The sequence below is a fragment of the Myzus persicae genome, unplaced genomic scaffold (assembly GCF_001856785.1).
Source record: "Myzus persicae strain clone G006 unplaced genomic scaffold, MPER_G0061.0, whole genome shotgun sequence".
NCBI lineage: Eukaryota > Metazoa > Arthropoda > Insecta > Hemiptera > Aphididae > Myzus > Myzus persicae.
Genome location: NW_019100604.1, coordinates 193,379 through 217,440, shown reverse-complemented (window position 1 = coordinate 217,440; position 24,062 = coordinate 193,379). Strand labels below are relative to the sequence as shown.

Sequence of the window (24,062 nt, the reverse complement as noted above, 5' to 3'; positions counted from 1 at the left end):
TTTTTGAACTACTTTAAGTCGTCTTTTGTTCAGACGAAATCTGTGATAGTTGATATTTTGATTACGGAATAAATACTTGTTAAAATAATTAATAGAAAGATATTATCTTTTTTTTTATCTTTTTGCTAACTTAGTATTTTAAATAGTAATTTTTTATATAATAATTCATTATAGTATATTCATTTTAAATATATAACATATAATTATGCGGTGTACCTACCTATATAATAATAAATTATAATATTTATTATAGTTTTGATATGTTGCGTTCTACACGTATATTCTAAAGTATAGACTTTTTAGAATTTTTAAGAACTTTTTTTAGGACCAAATGAATACAACATAATATATTATAGAGGTATACTATATGTTTGCAGAAAAGATATTCTTCGTAGGTATATGCTATACAAAAATATCATGCGAATTGAAAAATCCAAAATAATCTGCAGCAGTAACTTATTAGTTATTATTATTTTAAATTAATATATAGTAATGATATATACAACGGCATTCTGCGAACACAATTCAGAGAAAACTGTGTTCTATGATTTTAAATAAAAGATATTTAACAAGACTCTTAAATAAAAAATATCAAAAAAAGATTAAATACTATAATTTTTGAACATTTTGTAACTAAAACGATATTTTTTATCACAGGATAATAGGTACCTATTTTATACGGTTTCATCGGATAAGCATTGTAGAGCAGACGATTATTTATTTTTTGATTTGAAGGTTAATTAATGCTCTTCGATTACATAGATTTTACAATTAACATTAACAGTTTTAGGAAGTGAGAAAAAAGGCATGAGGGCGCTAATACTTGCTACCATGGAGTTTTTAATGCAAACTAACTAGTTATATCTACATGACAGAATAATGGCGGCATAATCAGATATATTTTTATCATTTGTGTTGAATCCAGCAATAATTACGTTTTACATGCAACAGGTACATAGCATACCTACGGTACAAATATCCTTGGAATAACTATGTAATACATATTCACCATAATTTAATGTTAAAAATCATATTTTTGTACTTCAAATAGTTTTGTAACTAGAAATGAAATAGGATTTAATTCACAAAATGAGTAGTTATACTTTCATAAAATAACATACCTACCGAGTGTGATATCAGTTATACTTCAGTTTTCTACTATAAACCTAAACATCGTTTACCTTAATGTGTTTAATATTTATATAGAACTAGAAATTAAAATGTAATGTTAGATTAAGATCATATAGATAAGTAATGTTCCTATTTTATTTTATTATGTTAGTGAAAGCAATAATGAAATGGTCGACTGGGACGAGACGACCTTTGTTTAACAAGAATCTGTAAAAAAAAAAATGGTGTCGGCTAACAGTTTAATGCTATGTTTATGAATATAAAATTTTTTAAGGCCTAGAACCTGTTTTTTAAGAAAACTGGTCATTTCTAAACTGAAATATCCCTAAGAAGATGAACAAGAGTCTTACAAGTTAATTGCATTGTGTTTAAACCAGTTTTCATCATACATTTAATATCACAAAATAAATCTATTTTTAAAATGTTATATATTTATCTATGATACATAATAATAGTATACATCAGTGCATACATATTATTGTAAATAATTATTTTTAGAAAGAAAAGCCTATATGGAGGCATTATCATCGATTCTGAAACCTATAGAAAAGTTGTGAGACTATGGAAGAAACAAAGGTGAAAATCTAAGTAGAAAATAGCCCGACTTAACAGTCATACTAATTTAAGTATTTTTCGATATTTATCGGTATTTTTAGTGTCATACATTATTATAAGTAATTCTACGCAAGTGCATATTCTGAAAAAAAGTCAAGTAAAAAATGGCACGATAAAAAACGACAAGGTATAAATCATTAAATGAGCTTTTTATTCAAAAACTTCAAATATTTTTTAGTTAAAATATCAAGTATATGATAAATAAAAATAAAAAGTATCTTTTTTAGGTCTGGTCTATTATTCAGGTGGATTGGCTATCCCCTGAGTAAGTTTTTACCTCAATAAATGATAGTACAATTTGTAATTCAATGGTCTCGGTAAAGTTATTACTTATTTCTTTGAGCTGGTCTATTTTCCTTCAAAGAATGAGATACCTTTTTCCTCCACGAAAAAAAGGTTAGTTTAAAACCTTCTTAGCTGTTTATTTTATTTATATTAAACATAATTTGACAAAAATATAATATTATTATGAAAAAAATAAAATGGTTAAAAGGTAATTCAAATATTTTCTTTTTTTTGTTTATTATAGACTTACTTTCTTTATGGATGAAAATGGTATTTCAATATTGGGGGCAAATGACTGGTGCATATGACTTACAACACCTAGTATATGCGTGCAGCACCCAAGTCATAGGCGTCAACCTCTTTGTCAGACGTGCAACTTTGGCCCAACAATTTGGTAACAGAGCTTGGTTTGGCAGTTTAAGTGTGGATGTGCAGCATCATTACTGGACTTGAAGTAAAATGTTTGCGTTATTGTCATACTATTATTAATTGTTAAGAGGACCCTACGCCCGCATATGTTGTCTCCGTCTTACAAATGCACAACAAAGCAAAAACAGTTGGCGCAGGACAACTATACTCCCTTTGTATTTATAGTGGAATTACCAAAATTCCTCAACTAATAGGGAGGTACTGTGTCGTGGCTTTGCTTTTTTTCGATAGTGTACTAACCAATAATTTTTTATAATTAAATGAAAAAAAAAAACAGTAAAAACCTAATTTTCTTAAACCGATAACTTTAATTGTATTTATGTTATACAAATAATAAAAACCGTACGACATTGATTAAGTTTTTCCCTGTGCATAATGGAATTTTGGCAGTTCTACCATAAATACAGAGAGAGTTTAGTTATCTCGCGCCAAACAGCTTTTGCTATGTTGTACATTTGTAAGACGGAGACAATACATACAGACGTTAGCTTAATAGCGTGTGTAGTGTGTGTACAATTGTAGCGTCCTACAACTTAAACGATTGTTTCTAGTGTTCTTTTCCATCAGAATATATAAACAGTATTAACGAATCTGCAGAGCAGTGTTACTCACGAGTATACTACATTAACTTAATATATCTAATTTTATTATTTTATAATATTTAAATTAAATGTACAGTTGGTAATATTGGTATCATCTATAACGACCACAAAGGGACGACCGTTGAAAATACATCGTTACAACCAGAATATTATTATGCCCTAAATTGATTTTTATTTTCATATAATAATCGATTAATTAATTTTAACATACGAGTACATAGCAGTATACTCCTATCACAATAATGTATTAATGTGACAATAATAAACCTGACATCTGCTGTTATTTGCAATAATTTATAACTGTACAAATAGAATATGAAAACATTGAAAAAAAAAAAAAAAATGTTTTATGTTTTTCTCATATTTTACTGATTGCCACCATAATTATTCACCGTTACAGTATTTTATTCACAAATTACATAAAATATATTCTTGTGCCTTAATAAAATTTGTTCTCGTAGTATTTATCTTCTAAACAGTAAACTAAATCATTTTAAATTGATAAAAATATTAATAATATTTTATTGCAGCATTATGAAGTGCATATTCGTTTTAATTAGAATCAAAGAAAATACGATTGTTAATAATTATTATTCACATTTCAATGTTGTTTAAATGATTATAATAGGTATTTTGCGAGCAAAACAATCGGCTCTGATTATATGGTTATCTATTGATAAATTATTTTGCATTCCCTGCAATATTCTGAAATGACGCCCCTCAGGACGTGATGCCTGCATAATATATTGTCTCCGTCTTACAAAACGTACGACATAGCAAATTTGCTTTAACAGAATATATTTTTATGTTGTTAGTTTTAATATTACAGTAAATTGACGCAGTATATGTATTATTAAATCTAGAGGATATTATCTTTGTTCTCTCATTTGTTATTTTAATATTAAAGCGAGTTATAAGCTTTTTTAAATTCCAATATTTTGCACACCTGTAATTCTTTTTAAAATTAATACATAAAAATACCGACGAGAGAACACAATTATAATTGTAGTCCATTTATGTATAATATTAAAATAACACTAATAACACATAATGATTCATAGATTCTGTGGAATGCAAATTTGAAGGTGTACGTTTATAAGACGGATACAGCACATGCGGACATCACGTCCCCGTAAGTCCTCTACCTATTTTACCATGAATATATATTGCCCCATTAAAATTATGTTTGTGCCTACTAATCAACAACATATACTGTTTTAAGATCTTAAAACCATGCCACGGCCTAACATTATATTTTCCACCCATTTTTCAAGAACAGTGTATAACACTTTTTTTTAGTGTGATAACACCGATACACGCCAACTGGCATATTTAACTGTTACAATAATATACAAAAGATTTTTTTCGGCAGGTATGTTTTAATTACTACGAGGAGTCGTGTTCAGGTTTATTTTCGCCAATGCACGAGTGGTGCATTTATTTCAAAAAGCAATTTGATATTATACTTGCTATTTTTATCACACTTTGGAGTCGATCAAATCAAGTGGGTAAAGCTACCTGAACTCGACATGCACAATGATTGATTTATGAAACGTTACTAATTTTATCAAAATGGCTATACATTTTAATTATCAAAAGGTGAGAATATTGAATATGGTCTGACGAGTATAACTAAAATCTGTTGGTACGTTGACTAAAAAATAAATAATTCGTTGAAAATTTCAAGTTCTTGTTCCGGTCTACGAATCATACTAAATATATTTTTTTGTAATCATACCATTTCTCAGTGTAATATTTACTCGGGTGTAGAATAATAATTACACTTGTTAGGTTTTTATTATTTCTATCGAATTTCAAAGTTTTTTCCGCTCCTGTTTTAAACGTTTCCAAACCGTAATGACCACACGTATTTATCAAATAACGCTGACTCGACCCCTATAATATGTATACCCATTATACATGCGACCCTACAACGCGCGTGTCTTTTTTTCAAGGGAGGATTTAGTTCTGTGCGTATATTACTTTCACTGCATGTTAGTTCCATTCAGGGGAAAAACGGGGGAAGCCGGAGAACTGTCGTTTTAAAAAAAAAAATTGTTTTTTCTTAGTAGGTACACGAGTTAGGGTCACTGGACGATTTGTCAACTGCTGGGAATTGCTATATATATATATATTGTATCGGGTGCGCCACATATCCACATATCGACGACAGCAGACACCCAGCAGAAGAAGCCCGACACCAGGTTTCTGTGGTCACTATATCGTATATCACTCTCTTCGGAAATATACCGGCTGCAAGCACACGCGTATATTATACCTACGGAGGTACGCACATAATAATAATATGTATGTAACTGGTAAGTACAGTGGTATAGAATAATGTGCCTCAAATACATCGCTATTTTTCAGCACGTTCCTACACGTCGTCAAATTATATTATCATAACATAGTATATGATTATATTACGCGTCCCGCGATCGACACTTTACAGGAAACGGGATAACTGGTGGGGGGGGGGGGGAGCTCGCCATTGTCGGTTTATAAGTACCCACAATATAACCACTCGTTTCTTCAACAATTGTCAGATGTTGTGAAGACGGAAATGGACCGGGTACCAATTAAGTTTCGCAGATAAATTATTCTTGGACATTGTGATTGGTCAAAGGCCAAAACGTCTTAAAACTTTTACCACTTGTTTTTGTCAGTTCTTCAGGCAATGGTATACATATTACATACCAAATTGTCCGGTCTGTCCCGTGTAATATCGATGATATAAGTTCGATTCTAAAAATGTGCTTTTAGACCAAGCTTGTTGAAGTAATTATAAGCATGTGAATAATAGGTTTTTATTTATTCGTGTATGGCAACAATTATAATAACACAGTAACATTTAAAATTATATAATAGGTAATATTATAATATATAGAATGATTCACCAAGCATGCTAACCCCCTTTTTCTCCAATAATATACAACTATTCAAAATCTAATTTTTGACATTTTTAAATACTTCTTATAAGGAGTGTCCTTCTGATTTTCAAACGAGGATCCTCCTTTCTTTACTACTGTAAATTATTTAGTCGATAATTTTTATGAACATTTTTACGGATCAGAATCAAAATTTTAACGAGTAGTTATTGAGTTATTTAGTTTTATGTAGGTACTAAAGATAATGTTCCACGATAATAGGTTTGAAAGATATACAGGTTATGGTGATTTAAATTGTTTAGTAATTAATATTAATAATTTTAGTTGGTCCTGTATAGTAAATACTAGATTTAATATTATATTTATTTTATATTTTTGTTAAACCATTTTTAAGGAATACTATTCTTATAGTATAAATAATTTATTAACCTATACAGCTATAGTGGTAGGTTTTGGCTGGAATATGCGAGGACAAACGCAGTAAGACATATTATAAGTATATTACATTATTACAATAAATACTAAATCGGTAGAATAATATATAAATATATATATTATAATGTTTGGTTAGCCTTGGACGTTTTTCTGATAATTATAGTTGATCATTCTAAACGTTGATATTAACATATTAATAATTATGCACAAATAAATAAGATGTTATAATATGTTGTGAAAAACATAAAATAGGCACATATACCAAAATGTATGCATGTACTGCGATCATTTTCAGAAAGAAAGGACAATGGTTAACCTATTGGACATATTATGCAGATGTGACTATTGGATAGTGATAAGTAAAACGTGCGTGTCAGTAAAGTCGAACTCACCCGCCTTCGTAAACTATTGACAAGTGAAATATTGATTAGATTAGGGAAAGAAAATTAAATGTTTTTATGACATTTGGATAACTAAGTAATAAATTATTTTTCTCAGCACCCAAGATGGCTTTTCAGTTTTCAAGATAATATTGTAGATTATTACAACTACAGCACTTGTGTACTGGAATATCGTATCCCTAAGACCATTGAATTAATCTATATATTTGACTCTATACAGCCTAATTTTTATTAGGGTCCATACCAAATCGTTGTGCCACGTGTCATTCATTTTTTTCCGTAATTATTATCAAATGAGATTTGTGACATACTGATATTAGTAATAATGATAATAGTTATAGGGTAATTTTAATAGATAATAGGACTGGGCTGTCCTGGAGTATCAGTACAATATTTCTATTAGTTTGTTAATACAAATAAAGATAAATCATAAATGTGAATGAAAATCGTCATTTAAGAAAATAAGATAATTAAACTATAAATTATTCAATCATATTTTAATCAACTTACAAAGTAAAAAATTAATAGATTATTTTAGAAAGAAACCTAAACGAAGTATGCGTAGTACCAAATATATACATTATTTTAATAATTCAAGTATTAAAGGTATTCGTTTATCTCTCTCTCTCTATATATATATTAGCCAAATACCACTCACCGACACCCTTGCTCACTCACACATCACTCTTAAAAACTACAAATAACAAGTATAACTTTATTTGAAGTAGTGGTCCCTCTAGTGATCTAGATGTGCGATAAATAAGGATTTTCCGATATGCGCATTTTAAAGATGTGGTCAACAAGGGACTGTTGTGTATAAATGGATACCATTTGTTCCAGATTACAATAGTAATAGAAGATATTAATATTTATTTTTATGCATACAAATGGTTGCAATTGGTTATTAGGCAGATCAGGACGTGATCGGGTACAAGCAAGTATCAAGTAACTTCTACATCTTAAAACCAAATTTCAAGTGTATAGCAATAGCTTATATACTCAACAATCACTCAATTAAATTTGACGAAAATCTCAGTGATTGTTTTTAGAGATGTCACGTTAAAATATATACCAAGTATTAAATCTAATCCGCGACTTGCAGTTGCCCATCTATTTCGAATTAGACTCTAACAGATGCCGATTTGTCAGTGAACTGAAACTAAAACTGAGACACACTCAAACCGAGAGACACTCTCATAGCGTATATACAGCACACGGACGAAGCCGGGATATTTAGGTAGTTTTTCATAATTATAGGCATCTCACTTTTGTTATTTGGCAAGGCAGTTATTTAATTTTTTTTCACATTATATATAAATACATTAATTATAATGTAAAAAAAACTATTTTTACTCATACATTAATGTATATTATACTACACTATCTGTAAATAATTATCTGATAAAAGTAGTCAAGAGGTAGGAGCCTTGAGTAAAGAAATCTTCCATTGGTGGAACTTCATGGCATTGAATGATTGATTTAACATATAGGTACCTATTAGAAGAATGTGTTTATATTTTACACTATATGTGCCATTGCATCATCTATGACCTACAATTTTACATAGACAGTAGTCAAAGTAACTCAGAAAAGCTGGTTGGTGGATACATATTTGTATTATAATATTCAGAATAACATTAAGCTCTTAATAATATTATAAGACCGTTTAAAAAAAAAAATTAAAAATTAAAAAAATAAAATATAGATTACAGGGTATAGATATGTTTTAATGAAACATAATTAAAATAAAATAATATTTAGTCGTGTCAACGTAATTTTATTATAAACTATAGTTATGAAAAGTTATAGTCTTTTGAAAAATTAACGAGTTAATTATCACCTTCGTTGTAATACTCGGGTTAATTATCATACTCGGTTATAATTATTTATTAACTGTCTAATAAGTACTAGTCAGTTGCACACTATACAATAAACATTATAATCGTTACCGTAAAAGCAATAGGATAATTTTTTTTTTCATGTAATATATCATAGGGCAGCGGACATTTATGTACATTGGCGAATTGTGGTCAAAAATATTGTACGGAGGCTAGTACGGAGGTCAGGTCAGAATTTATGTTTGGAAAGTATAAATAAATGTTTATTTTATGTGCATATGCTATTTAAAAACGTGTAGGTATAGTCCGTCCAGCGAGAGGACAACCCGTGGGCCGACCAAAATCGGTTTTTCAACGCATCCTCACTGGACATCCCGCCATATGGGAACTGGTTTCGAAAGCAGGGTGACGCGGGGGAATGAGTAGAACATAGAGTACTCTTACATACTTACTCTATATGGCGTAGAATCGGCACGTTCTCTCTCCGGACAAAGTATAATATAATATTATGCCGTTGGTATACACTATACACTGGGTTACAAATTGGCCGGCATCATAGTACCATAAAATTAAATTTTATAATTTTTTTTCCGAAGAAGGACACTTATAAATTGTATGTAAATGCACGATTACAGCAGTAATTTCATGCTCGTGGTCATAAATGTATTAATTGTATTTAATCAATGTATATAGTCAGAGGTATCATGACGTTGCATTTTCATACGGGCATTGACTATTGAGTACGAGGCATGTGTATCAACAAATGGCTACTTTAACTTGGATGTTTACTATAATCCGGTTATAGAGTATAATATTATAGTTCTACTATTATAGAACAATTAAAATACACACGAGGCAATATAGAAAAATTATATTACAGAGAAAATTCAAAATCAAGAAATATCATATAATAATATAATTTATTGATAATGGCTGTATTTGGTTCAAAAAACTAACTTTTATAACTAATAACTATTAACTGTAAATAGGTGCATTAATAATAATTGTATTAAAACACAGATCACCATTACATTATATGTAATATTATATAGATAATATATTTTGTTCGTTTAGAAAATAGGTACGTACAGATGGCTATGAAATAAGTTTGTAGAAAATAATCTAATGATTATGTTCATGAATATTATAATTTTTCAATAGTTATAAATAAAAGTATATATTATTTGTTTTTGATAGCTATACATACAGGGCGTTTCACCAAGCATGCTCGAACCCTTTTTTTCTTCAATACTGCAGTTATTTGAAATTTCATTTTGACCATATTTTCACATTCTTGAAATTTTTTTGTACCACGTGGGGATCGTTGATGTAGAGATTCAAATACCTGGTTTTTTCAAAAAAGAACTCCCTTTTTTACAATAAATTATTAAGAGGATAATTTTTTTGAAAATGTTGAAATGTCAGAAACGAATAGTTTTTGAGTTATTTAACTTTGTGCGCTAAGGATAATAATATTGATAATGGGTCTGAAAGAAAAGGGGAAGAATATGGTGATATGATAATTTTAATAAGCATCAATATTAGTAATTTGTAAAAATGATCCAGGTATAATTAATAGGAAACCCAACATTACATCGAATTTAAATTTTAAAAGGCCATTTTTAAGGACTAAACCACTAAACTTATAATGTAAATATTTTAATAACTGAGAAACTAATTTTTTGAATTTTAAATTAGATATATCAACATTTTTCAAAAAATTATCTATTAAATAATTTACAGTAAAGGGTGGGGGGGGGTTATCATTTAAAAAAAAAAAAGTTTGGATCACCACAGGACACTTTTGAGTAGTGTAAAAAACTTCCAGAATTTGAAAATAATACGGTCTTAACGATATATTTAAAACATTTAAAAATTTGAATTTGAATAGATAAATAATTAAAGGGAAGAATGATGGGGTTGATTATGCTCACTGAATTACTCTGCATATTTAAATTGTATTAGTAAGTGCAATTTACCACAATGGAATTGTAAATCCTGCATATAAGTAAGTTAATCATTTTACACTGTATAGGCACTTAGTTTTCATTTAACTAATTACAAGGTTGTACACTGGTTCTCGTTAAATTGTTTTATAAATATAGAGTTTATAATGTATAATATTATAATATACAATATACTTAAATGGTTAAATATTATGTATGATGGTATTTAATATGATGTTATGTTACTGAACATTAACTTCTGAAAATAGTTTGCACTTATTATTTAATAACAAATACTTAAGAGTAAAAACTGTACCTACTTCTAATGGGGCTATTATGGTACCTTTAATTGAAATTATTATTTTAATTTATTTTAAGGTACCTTTAAAGAGGTCTATTTAATTGGTAAAATCGTTATATTTTGAGACAGTGATCGATTGATCATTATTGCCTATTGGTTTTAAGTTATTTATCGTATAATTGTACTCAAAGTTCAATTTAAATTTGAACAATTAACATATTATGATAGGTAAATTAAAAAAATCTATTTGTACTAAAATATAATTAATACGTGTACTATTGTTTAAGTATGAAACATAAGGTAATAATTAATAAGTAATTGAATACTTCCAACGTAGAAGTAGCATTTTTTTTTTTTAGGTGGTCCACCATACATTAATCTACCAATACACCACACAAGGTTGGTGCACATATGACGTGCCTTATACATATTATATCATAGAAACATATACACTATACCTATAGGTAAACTTTGTTGTCCATTATGAGTTTAACCTATGACATTAATGCGATCAAAGTCAATTTTGTTTTAATTTCAAAAATCTAAATGCAATTATTTATTAGTACACCTGTACATGATAAATAGTACCTTTTGCAGTAGTTTGATGCATTGTTTTAACATGTACTGGCATGCTACAGTTTATTTTCATTATTTTAAGTGTACGGATTCAAAAACTAATAGAGACTCGAAGCCTCTGTTTATATACCTACAACTGTGTTCTCGGATTTCTTGAGAATTGGTGTGGAAGTATCGTGTTTCGTGGGAATCCATTGATGGCTGACCAATTATCCACACGTCACTCGTTTCGTTTACGGTTAAAAGGACTTCGGTACCTGCGTGTGTCGACTCCGTCTTACCAACAAATATCATAGAAAATGTTAGGTAGGACATCCTCTTAAGAAGAAGTGAGCAACGCTAAAGTAACACAGAGAAGAACCTGTGTATAGGTATACTATATTATACAGCTATACAGCCGAACGTGTATACTATACGCAAAGCCGAAAAATAACGAATAAAACTTTGTCCAATATCGAATGCGAAATTTAAGCATAATAATATTCAGTTAATATTTATAGAGAAATATATTCACGTAGCCATATTATCAGTCAAATTATTTCGTGAACGAAAAATATAGCTTATACTGTTCACATTATCAACTTCGCCGTTGGCCTGTGATTATACGCATTCGCCTTTGACCCATTTAAACGGAAATGGTTAGGCTATCGGATTATTTTGTATCAAATAACCTCGGTTTTCAATTAGGCTAAGCCAGCAATCGACAAAAATAGAATATTTTGTCATTATTTTTATACTTCATTAGCTGTCTTAAATATGCCTATATAATAAAATGATTTTTATTTACTTTTATTTTTTTATTAAACCCATCCAATAAACTTAAACATAAGGGTTATTCACCTTTAGTTGGTTGTATTATTCACTCAATCGTAAAATATAAACAAAACCGTTCATACTTAGACATTTTGGCCTATATTGTACCCAGATGCGTCATTTGTCATTTCAGAGTTTTGTGTTGAATGCTAAAAAATTTGCCAACCATAATCAAAACCACTCTGATGTACTATCAGATTTATAAAACTATGATTAAACATAACAACATTTTAATAATTTATTATGTTTTCTTTAAAAAATAAAAATTATTAGGTACATAACACTACATAATGCAAAAATCTAATAAGTTACTTTTAAATTAAAAATTATCAATACAAAGGAAATACCGAAGATTATTTGAGATAGCTTATATTTAAGTTTTTAGAATGTTCAATGTTTATATACAAATATATCCAACTAAGTATTATGACAATTAATAAAAATGTTTTGAACTTTTAGTATGTCATTATTTTAGCTAAAAAAGCGTCTCTTAATGTCATTAACTAATCTGAACAACATATAAAGAACATTGTGGAACAAATGTATTTATACCCAGTTCACCGATACCCAGCTTTCAATAGTTTTTAAAAAAAGTCTAATTGATCGACAACGATGATAATATACGCTACGACCTACACAAGACAATTGACAAATATAATATTACAATATATAGGTATACCTATATTTAAAATATAAATAACTGAAAAGTTCACTACTGCGGTTTTTAAATTTATTCATTTCATTATTTTGTATTTAACTTATATTATTATAATACGTTATAATTATTTTTATTTTTTAATATATCAGACATGTACCTATATGCATAAATTATTTTATTTATTTTATTAAAGCGAGGTGAATACGTGTTTGTCTGCGAATTGGGAAATCACTGGCAAGTGCACACCATATCCCACAAATTACTCAAATGGTTGTACCTATAGACTACCACAGAATATAATACTATTACGTGTCTACGCTACTTTAGGTGACAATTTACAGCTAATCTAAATTTCGTCCCGATTGCCCGCAGGCGTACACCGTAGTAAACATTAATATTAAAAACTAATAAACATTCCGTGTTTGATTGAGTGAAAATCAAACGAAATGCACGTCATACATATTATGTGCGCAGTTCGTCAACATTTTAATATAATATTATATTATCGTAGTCGGCGACCATTGTCTGTAATATTATTATAGGTTTAACACAAATATACAATCTAACAATATAATAATTATTGTCAGTGACACCATTATACATAAATATTTAACGTTTAATATTGTAAGGACATTTCACCCGCAAGTGTTTTCCTCGTCTTACAAGTGCGCAACATGGCAAATTTAAGTTCAGAAGTTATCATATTTTAATTATTTAGTTTGCTTGGTTACTTTTAATGTTAGAGTGAATTTACCTAATATTATTAACCTTAAACATAACATAGGTACTTTCTGTGGTTTATTAGAAGGGTTTTTAGATATTTTAATTTTGAAGAGAGTTATACAATAATAAAATATAAAAATTTCAAAATGCTCATAACTAGTTTCAAAATAATTTAAGAATCAAAAAATTTTTTTTAGAAACCACGGGAAATGTGTATACCTTGATGTTTATAACAGGTAAAATTAATTTAATAATAAAACAAACGAAGCTAAATATATATAGTAAAATATATACCGCAGAACCTAAATTTTCTGTTACCTACACACGCTTGTAAGACGTAGACAACATATGAAGGATAAAGATGAAACGTACTCATCCATGGGTGCCGCCCGGAATTTTGTCAGGCGTCGTGCTAGTACACAATAATGCTTAAATTATTTGAGTTAAATACGTAGGAATATTTTTTCAAATTATATGACAATACACAGTTATTTTAGTTTTTTCCACAGCTTCAAAGTAATGCTAGGTATTAGAAAATCCTAAAAAGATTAGATGAGTTTACCTAATTCATTGAAAATGCAATTAATTAATTTGGAAAAAACCTAGACGTCTTGTTATTATTTAAAAATATATTATTTTTTTTGTAAAGCCCTCTTGCACCACCCTCCCGGCGCCCAGGTCCTCGTCTTAAATGGTTTTGCGAAGAGATCAATAACAAAATTAACAACATATTTTTAAACATAATAATATTATTATTGAACCTGTAGTAGGACGTACGTTATTTCAATAGTAAATGTTTGCTGACAACTAGATGCTGATAACTGATGTGTTATAGATAATGCATTTCCTATAGTATTATTCCATAGGTTTGGACCCCTTTTTAAGGTCATGAACTCATGAAAATATTTCTGCCTATTGATATTTGGTAAATATCATTATAAAATCGGATAAAAATCAAAAAACAAAAATTGGTAGTAACTACTGAATAAAAAATGAATTCTTACATAAACATGATATTCAATATTGCCTTGGGCAATATATGCTCCTCGCCAATATTCAATGTAGGCAGATAATTTCGTGTTTATCTTATATTTAATTATTTTCTTCTTCGTTAGTTTAAACTGATTTTGAATAAATGATTTCTGGGAAATAGATTTTGCTATTGCGACGTGTTTTAGGACAACATAAAGTGTATTGTGGTGTATTATAATATAATTTATCTATATAAGGGAGTAACATCTAGAAAAAATGTAGATAGGTAACCTGCCAATCGTCTTTTATTTTTTCGTAGACGGACAATAATCATTCTTAACCATCACATATATTAGAGGCAAATAAATGAAAACATAAATCGATTAAAATATCATAGAAAACAATAGTATTTTAAAACTAGCATGGTAGAATAGATTAATTTTGAGCAAAATAACAATAATATGTGAGTTAGAAGAAAAGACAGACTGACAATTTGCTTGTCAATTTAAGGAATTAATTAAAGTAAGAAAACTTTTGCATTGGGAAAAATTAATGTAGTGTTCAAAATAATGTGTGGCATGCCGCAGATGGATGATAAATGATAATTATAGATCGTAATTAACTGATTGACTTGTCGTTAAAAAGGTTAGGCGTGTAGAGTGACGGTTAAAATAATTTAAATGTGGTTCTAATAAAATGTCGATTGTGTACCTATTAGGATTAATAACAAATTACGTCAAATGTTTAAAATCGTTGCAGATATAAACTAATTACATAGACTATGTACAGTTTTTAAGAAATATAATTTATTCAGTAACTTATATTATCTATGATAATGATATACTTTTAGCATAATAATATTAAGGTTTAAACTTTTTGTATAGAGGTAAATATTATTATAGTTATTACTTATCGGTTATTTATTAGATTAGGACCATTATCTGTTCAATAAATCGTGGTACATTAAATTTGTTATTAGATTTGCATTTACGCAATATGATAAAAATGAGATTGGCAGGTAATTAGTTTTGATGATGCACCTTTGGTTTAAGATTATTAAACGTAATTTCGTATTTAAAAATACGAAATAGAACATTACCTGTTAAGCTATTGACAAAAATATAAGTATACCATTATAAATTAAGATGATCTGCTGATGTAATTATTCGAATGGAAGTACAAAATTAAACATAGTTTGCTATAATATGTAAGCAGTTAACAATGATAATTATAAATCAAATATAGCCATATGGATAGGTATTATACATTTATACCTCTATACGAATCATACATAAACTTGGGTTCTAAGAATATTATTGTTGTTCTTTTCAAAAGTGTGTAATGTAATGTGCGTTTTATAGATAATAGTTATATTTTTGGTGTTCTAAGTATCGAATTACAGTAATTGCTCAGACGCTCAGTGCTCACATACGGTCAAGGGGATTTGAAAACCAGTACAATCATTTACGATGATTAAAATAGCATATATTTTGTATAAACTACAGCATGGCAATTATTTTTAGAAGTAATCATATGCATTGACATAAACAATAGATGAAGATTTTAATTTGGCGAAGCTCGAAAAGATTCTTGTATTGAAGAGAATATCTTGTTCTTTTTGAATTTTATATTATTATTACTGTTACAATTCGAACTTTTATTTGATAAGATAATAATATTATTATGTAACAATGATCATATATGTGATTAATAAATACCAATCACTATTTTCTTATTCGAATAATGTGATTATTAGTTGCTGAGCGATTAAATACATGTATTTAAATCAAAGCTGACGACTTAATGAAGACATTGCACACCACGTGGTTCATAAGTTTATAACGCATAATGCATATGACATTTAAGTATTCTAATTATAATTTTCAAAACGAGTAATCACTTTTAACATTCCAAGTTAATATTTATATAAATATCCTACAAGAATAATTTTATTTAAAAATACATTTTAGTTAAATTAAAACATTAATCTAACTTATCTACAATAATCTTACGTACTTATCTAAAATGTCAATACTGTTATAGAATCTGACTTAAGAATATGCAGGTACCTATTGAATTTTAATTATTATTCTTTTTCTGTAATATATTAATATATTTAAAAATGTTTAGAAATTATAATTATTGTCGATCAACATTAAATTTTTGAAAAATAAAGCACCAGCATTAACTCATTTTAAAAATATAAAATGAACAGCTTTTTTTCAAATAAAATGAATAATAATTAGTTATTACACGTTTACAATTCGTATCATAATTCATAACAATACTTCGACGTGAAAAATTTAAAAATGTGTTGTTACTTACCGAAAAATGGATGAAACGATTCGTCTAGTATCATGTCATCGAACATGGACTCTCCGTTGTTGGTTCGTAAATCGCACATGTCTGTATGATAATTTGTATAAATGTGAGAGCAAAAATAATGTAATCAAAAAAAAAACCGTCGTCACCAACTACGACAGTTTTGATCACGTGTGCGAGTCATGAAAAAACTGTACAATCGAAAAAAGAGCGTATATTATTGTAATTTATAATATTATTTTATGACAGTAAAAATCACGGTTATGATTTATGAGTGTCCGTTGCTTTTACAATCAATAATACTTGAGTAACAATATCAATTAACTTCGTTGTTTTAAATGAAAACAAAAAACAAAAAACAAAACAAACGAACGGACGAGTACAACTGAGTGCTATAGTACTTTTAAATAAGTAACACACGTGAAACACCCGACACTTACCAACCTACTGAACGGGGCGATAGAACGAACAGTCGACGGGTCGACGTGCAGAAGCGTCTGGTATATCTAGCCATGACGTCATACTAATTGGACCGGTTTGTTTTTAATATTTCTCGTGTTTGGTCAAATCCAAATCATTTTCTCTGACGCTGATAACAGTGATAACTTAACTGCGAGACGGTCCCTATTAATTTGTAGGCAACACATGTAAATGCTCCGTGTAAACATGTATTCCGAATAGACATAATAAAAAAATTATATTAGGTACTTAAAACATAATCGCCATCGACGGTGTGACGATTGTTGCAGCGACCGTACTGTACGCCAGCCATACCGAAAAACCACATTTTGATTACCTATTTGTTTAGTTTCAATTTTAACATGGATGCAAATGATATTTAAGGACTTTACAGGTTCTATATTATAGTATTAAATATCAAACTACAATTGAGTTTGATAGGTAAAAATCGTGATAAATAATATTTTATGATTAAATGCCCTTGTTGATTTTGACAAATACGTAGTACCTATTAAAACTGGCCAATAATAATAAACGTTACTTATTTTTCAGAAATTGTTTGTATGAATAATACTATTTTTCTGTGTTCTATACACTTTAAATTCACATCAACGCGCAAGTCAAACGTGACTGTAAAATATATATTAACATTAACATTGTTTTTTTGCTTACCGCTTGTACAATGAACTTGATACAATTTTAAGACTGTTATTTCATTTTACTTTTTTTCTTTTCATTAGTTATTACTTATTACTAGTTAGTTAATTCAATAAACATCAATCAATTCATACGTATTTAACAGTTAACAGATATATTTTTCTAAGAATATAAAATCGAGTCTCACTGTACCTGAATAAATCGTATATCATACTTCATCTGTTTATAGTATTTAAATTTTAAGTAAGGTGTTAATGCTAAGACAATTGTATGAAGTGATAAAAAATAATAATGTACATATTTAATTAGACGTGTTGAACATAAATATATTTGGGCTAGACTACAACTTTTCAATTGATTTTGACGGAAAAAACAGGAGAAGTTGATCAGCTGTATGCTATAGGATGGGTACAAATGTACCTTGTTATTGACTAGGTGTCTAGCTCGGTCTAGGTCACTGATATGAATGTATTAATTTTGAATTTAATGATAATAATCATAAAATACGAAAAACGATTCCAAAGGTTCACGATTTGTCTATTATTATCAAAAATATATTTAATTCAAGTATGCATTAGGTACCTATGTATAATTATAAGTCATTATAATTTATTACAATAATACCGTACATTCAACTAATTTTTACCAAAAACATTGAATATTGTGTTAAAATATTATGAAATTGTAAAGTATTGAATATGTTTCTATGTGTATCATAATTCGCACGGTTGTTATATTAACTTCAGTCAGTATACCTAGCCACCTAGGTACCGTACAGAAAGAATGTTGTAAATAGGTACCTAATAAGAAGTATATACAGCTTAAAATCAATTTAAATATTTTAAAATGTTTAGTGTTAAATGTACATACGAAATAAAAATATACGTAATGGCGAAACAATTAAAGACTAGGTACATTAATATTTTTTGAATCACAGAAAAATGATTAAAATCGTTATTTTTAATTTAAATATTCACTTTCATAAATATTTGATTTTAAAATCACCCTAAAAAAATATCTTCATATTGAGTATAAATCAAGATAGATTTCATAATTTTGAAACTTGTATTTATCAAATTTATGGCTAAAATTATGTTTGTACTAATCTTAGACATGTAATGCTCATTAACCCTCAGTTTATGTTAATTTACGTAATATCTTATACACTCTCAACAATTTGTTAAGTTGCTTAAGAAAAGTAATTTGAAATATAGAATTTTTAACAAAGTAATTGTGGAGGGCATTGACAGTTATATTTTAACTATTGTGCATTTTAGCACCGCCCACTATAGAGTGATTGCCAAATACCGCCTATATGGTTAACACATTGCCTCTACTACAGAATGGTTCTGTTAATTTTTTACAGTACCTAAGTATAATAATTCATCTAAAAAAGTATGAACGTCTTTGAAATTATTTCTTTTACATGATTTTAAGACATTACGAAACATAATTTAAGAAAAAACAATATTTTTTGTATTTTTATATTTATTCATTGTATTGTTAAAATATTTCATGTTACTTACTTTTATACTAAATTTCATATTAATAATTATAATTTTATTATAAGTTTAAATAACCAAAAGTATTTGCTAGAAATTTCAAATCTATGGTTATATTAATTTATAAATTACAATAAAAAACAACATACATTTTCGACAACTAGTGATGTAAATATTCTTAATTACCCGTGGTTTCTTATTTGCTATTCCCAAATCCCAATTATTGAGAAAATAATAATTTCCAATATACAATCCCAAATTACCAACTACAGACTCAATTTTCTACCTGCAGAGACAAATCTCAAAGTAGTAGATTGAAGCTGTTTAGGGCGATAACATCTGAGTTAAACTTACAACGTTATAGGTGTATAAAACCAATACGTTCCAATAAGGAGCTCTCTCAATCTATTTAGGACTATTGAAAACTGAAAATAATGAATTTCTCTGAAATGTAAACAAATGTTAAATACCTATTACGTTGTCATAACTCACGAATAATGATCATCGACGAATGTATAACATTTCTTTCTAACAAAAAGTTAATAATTAATATTTAATTTTTAATTTTTTTTTGATTATATTTATTTACACTTATAAATAGTTGAATGAGAAAAAATGTAAAATTAATTACTGTCTATAATTGGAGACAGTTGATTCATTTGACTGGAAAATCCACATAATCGGGATGCTTTATAATTAACATCAACACACGCATAATAACAGATGTTAAAGGATATTCAAAGATAAATTTTGATCAAATCATTATATTTATTCAAGGATGGATATTGAAAAAAAAAATACTTCTAAAAACAAGTTAAAAGACCTTCAGTGAAGGATTGTTTACCTATGTCATTCCTTAGTACCTACATAATGATATATAATTTACAATCATAAATAACCGTGTAATCAAAAATTATGATAATATGTAGATTGTATTTGCGTTTAAGTTTACTTATTTATTTTATCAACAAAAATTTTTTAGATTTCACTTACGAATATAAACAATAGTAATTATGTTTTATGCGATGTTATCGAGGTAAAGATTATTATTCTCACACAGTCAAATGTTAATATTTTATAAATGTCACCAATACTGTTAATGTAAGGTCGACTTTATTTTGCTATTTTAAATAAATAGAAGATGTTGCTGAACTTAATAGACTGCATGCTTATACTTTATACACATTATAATCAGTTGTCTGGGTTTGCGTTCCACTTCGTAACTACATATATAGTTCACCACGGCCGACATTATAAATTATAATTATATGTAAATATTTTGGTTAAGACAAATATTGAGTTGTCTAGCCTCTACTCCACCTGAGCACCTTATTCATTTTTTTTTTTTTTTGATTACCTATTTAATTAATTTAAGATTAAATTTATTCTTTAATTTATAATGCTACATTACTAAATAGTTTTACACCATAAAAAGCATCCAACACATCCTGTGCATTGATTTTGTGTTTTTTAATTTTTAATTATTATTATTTGTGCATTTGTCATTACCTTTTGGAGCAGTAAAAATTTATAGATTTACAACTCAATATATTTTCCGGTAGAAAAATGAATCAAGTTGGTACTTAGGGAGTTGCCTATGCCTATACCGATGCCAATTAGCCCGTGAACTGTGGTTGGTTTACTAAAACCGAGACACGCTGATATAGCTTCATATTTTATGTTTGTTCACTTTTTCAGGAAAAGTCGGGTTAAACATTTAGTAATTACTCGTTGTAAAAAATATGCGATTTATTTTTGCAAAAACTTGTTTAACCTACCTGCATATTATTAATAAAATAATAATTACTAATGTAAAATAAAATATTGTCAATCTGAGTGACTTAAAACGATTTTGATATTTTTTTCTTATTCTGGGTTAAAAATACCAAATAGGTAGGTATAGCATTTGTTATACTTTCGATTGAATAAATATTCTTTAAAACTGCTGTCAAAAGTATAAAAATTTAAAACCTTGACATTCTTCATATAAATCCAGACTACTTGATGGTGATCAAAAAATGTAAAAACTTTGGTATTAGATTATTAAGAAATATTACTTGATTGATGAGAATATTTAGTATCACAAATACGAAAATACAAACTATTTTGATTCGAGAACGATTCATTTATTCCTAAATCTCGAAAATAAATAACTTATATTGATTTGATCAAATACAAATCAGATTGTTATTTGAAGTTAAACGGGTTGACGATGTAATAAAATATCCTTAGAACTTAACAGAATGCAGATAGAAGCTGACGAACCATCTCCTCTCAGAGTCGTCTTTTGTGTGCATTGCTTTATCATTGAATTTAAAATTAATATAATATCTATTACCAATAATGATGAGGTATCTATACTAATAGTACTCTACTAAATACAGCAACTACTTACATATACACAGCTATATTACTCCGGTTTATATTATTGTTTGTGACATTTTTTTTCAAATTACCCAAGTACCAAAACTATGAACTTAAAACTTAAGAGCATACATATAAACAGTACTTTTCTATACTATTTTTTAAATACTACTGAGTTATACGTAGCCAAACTTCCTACACTTTGTTATACGATTATTTATTGATTGGGTTGTTAATTATAAAACCGGCATGATGAGAGACCGCTTTGATCTTGAAAATTTAGTTCACTCTTTCAAACAAATTACACTTTAATAATTGTAACTTGTAGACGATAATAATATATTATGTACAATGATAATATGATATCCAATATATTATTTTAACATTAACTTAAACATAGTTTGCCGTAAAATTAAGCTTATCAGTTATCATGATTGCAATTAACATTAAGCTATTTATATACTATTTAAGTTAATTAAAATGGTTATATTATTACATATTTATGTTATATGGACAGTTGGTTAAACTATTTTTCATATATATAAATACTGTGTATTCTGCCCAACAAAGAATAACTGTATTTTGTCATTTCCACATTTTATTTATAAAACGTTCAATAAATAAACAATGTTACTTTGAACTACTAAATTTGTTTTTATTTAATACTAGTAACAAGGCACTAGTTCAAAGTGTTATTTTGTACTGTCTGTGATTCAGTGGCTATTTATTTTAAAACTCGATAAATAATTAAGGTGCATTATGTGTAATATAAGTTTATCAAATACTAGGTGGTAGGTAGGTTTATTCAGTGCTGTCTATTGAATAGTGGCGAATGTGCCATGACAAAAAACAGTATGGGAAAGGCCATTTTAGTCTTGTGTGAAATAACTCGTTTACCGCTATTTATATATATTTTATTTTTTAAACCTTTTATAGGCAAAAGTAATTTAATTAAAAACTGTATAGTGTGGGACAAGTAGGGTTTTTTTTTTATTATGAAAAAAGCGACGAGACAGGGCTGCCAAGTACTAACCTTGGGATAAGAAGATCCCCACGGAAATCTCCTCGTGCTGTAACGAAAATGGGTCTGCAGCAAGCTTAATGGGAGCCGAAAAGAGAGAGCACGACATCGTTCTCACCTCTTTGGCCAACAGGTGGAGTCGCTGTGACAACGCGGCCTGGACCCGTAGGATTTTTCCAGACATTTAAATATGAGCCAGAAGACGTCCTAAGGACCATCATGTGACTTAGGATCTTACTGGATAAGGGTTCTTTATCAATCATGCACTACTTATAGCATCGGACTAGCACTGACAGTGGTTAGTGTTTTCTTACCATAAGGTATGGGTAGTTATGTGTTACGAATATGTGTCCTATTTGTTGGTATTTCATGATGGTTTTATCCTTTATTTTTAGAACTAGGTTGTACAATATTTGTGTATTATTTTTTATTACATGTGATTTGGTTATTTTTGAATGTTTTGGGCATTTCTAGTATAGTGTATTTTTTTTTTTACCTACGCTCTTACCTATATACATATAATTGTGCAATCTTTTAATCAGGATTTTGTCTCATTTTATACCACTGTGTTCCGGTATGTATCCATTATTATATTTAATTCATATTTTATGTTATAATAGTGTTCATAATAATATAATACATAGACATAAAAAAAAATTAACACTTGAAGAGTTTCGCTCCAATGTTCTGTAACTCAATTTTTAGTAGATACACTATATAAACCAGTTGTCAGCTATTTGTAAAGTCTGTATAACATGAAAATTTCAGTATACAAGAATTGTATATTTGTATTTATTTAATAAATACGTGTGTTATCTTTTTAATACAAATTAATACTACAATGTGGAAATAGTATCTGATATGTCTATATATTTTAACTTCTTCAATAGATACCTTTTGTCTCACAACAGGTGAATTGTGTGTTTATTGTATACGTGGTATTCTATGCTTGCAACTGCCGGATTGCAAATGTGCATATAGTTACGCCACGGTTCTGACGTTATACGAGTTGCACCTTTTATAGTTTCCCTATATGTAATCTTAATCATATAGGTACATTTAGCATTTGCAATTTTCCGTTTTAATATGTTTTAGAGCAATACTAATAATAAATTATCAAAAGA

General features: G+C 28.3%; 1 protein-coding gene across 1 annotated transcript in view; it reads right to left on the bottom strand.

Annotated features, from left to right (window-relative positions):
* LOC111036049 (thyrotroph embryonic factor) overlaps nucleotides 1-17,396 on the bottom strand; it is a 61,076-nt gene extending 43,680 nt beyond the window's left edge. The window contains exon 1 of the mRNA XM_022317956.1: nucleotides 16,939-17,396. Coding sequence (XP_022173648.1) covers nucleotides 16,939-17,017 — 79 coding nt within the window. The 5' untranslated portion in view covers nucleotides 17,018-17,396. The remainder of the gene's footprint in view (nucleotides 1-16,938) is intronic.
* Between the last annotated feature and the right edge of the window lie 6,666 nt (nucleotides 17,397-24,062).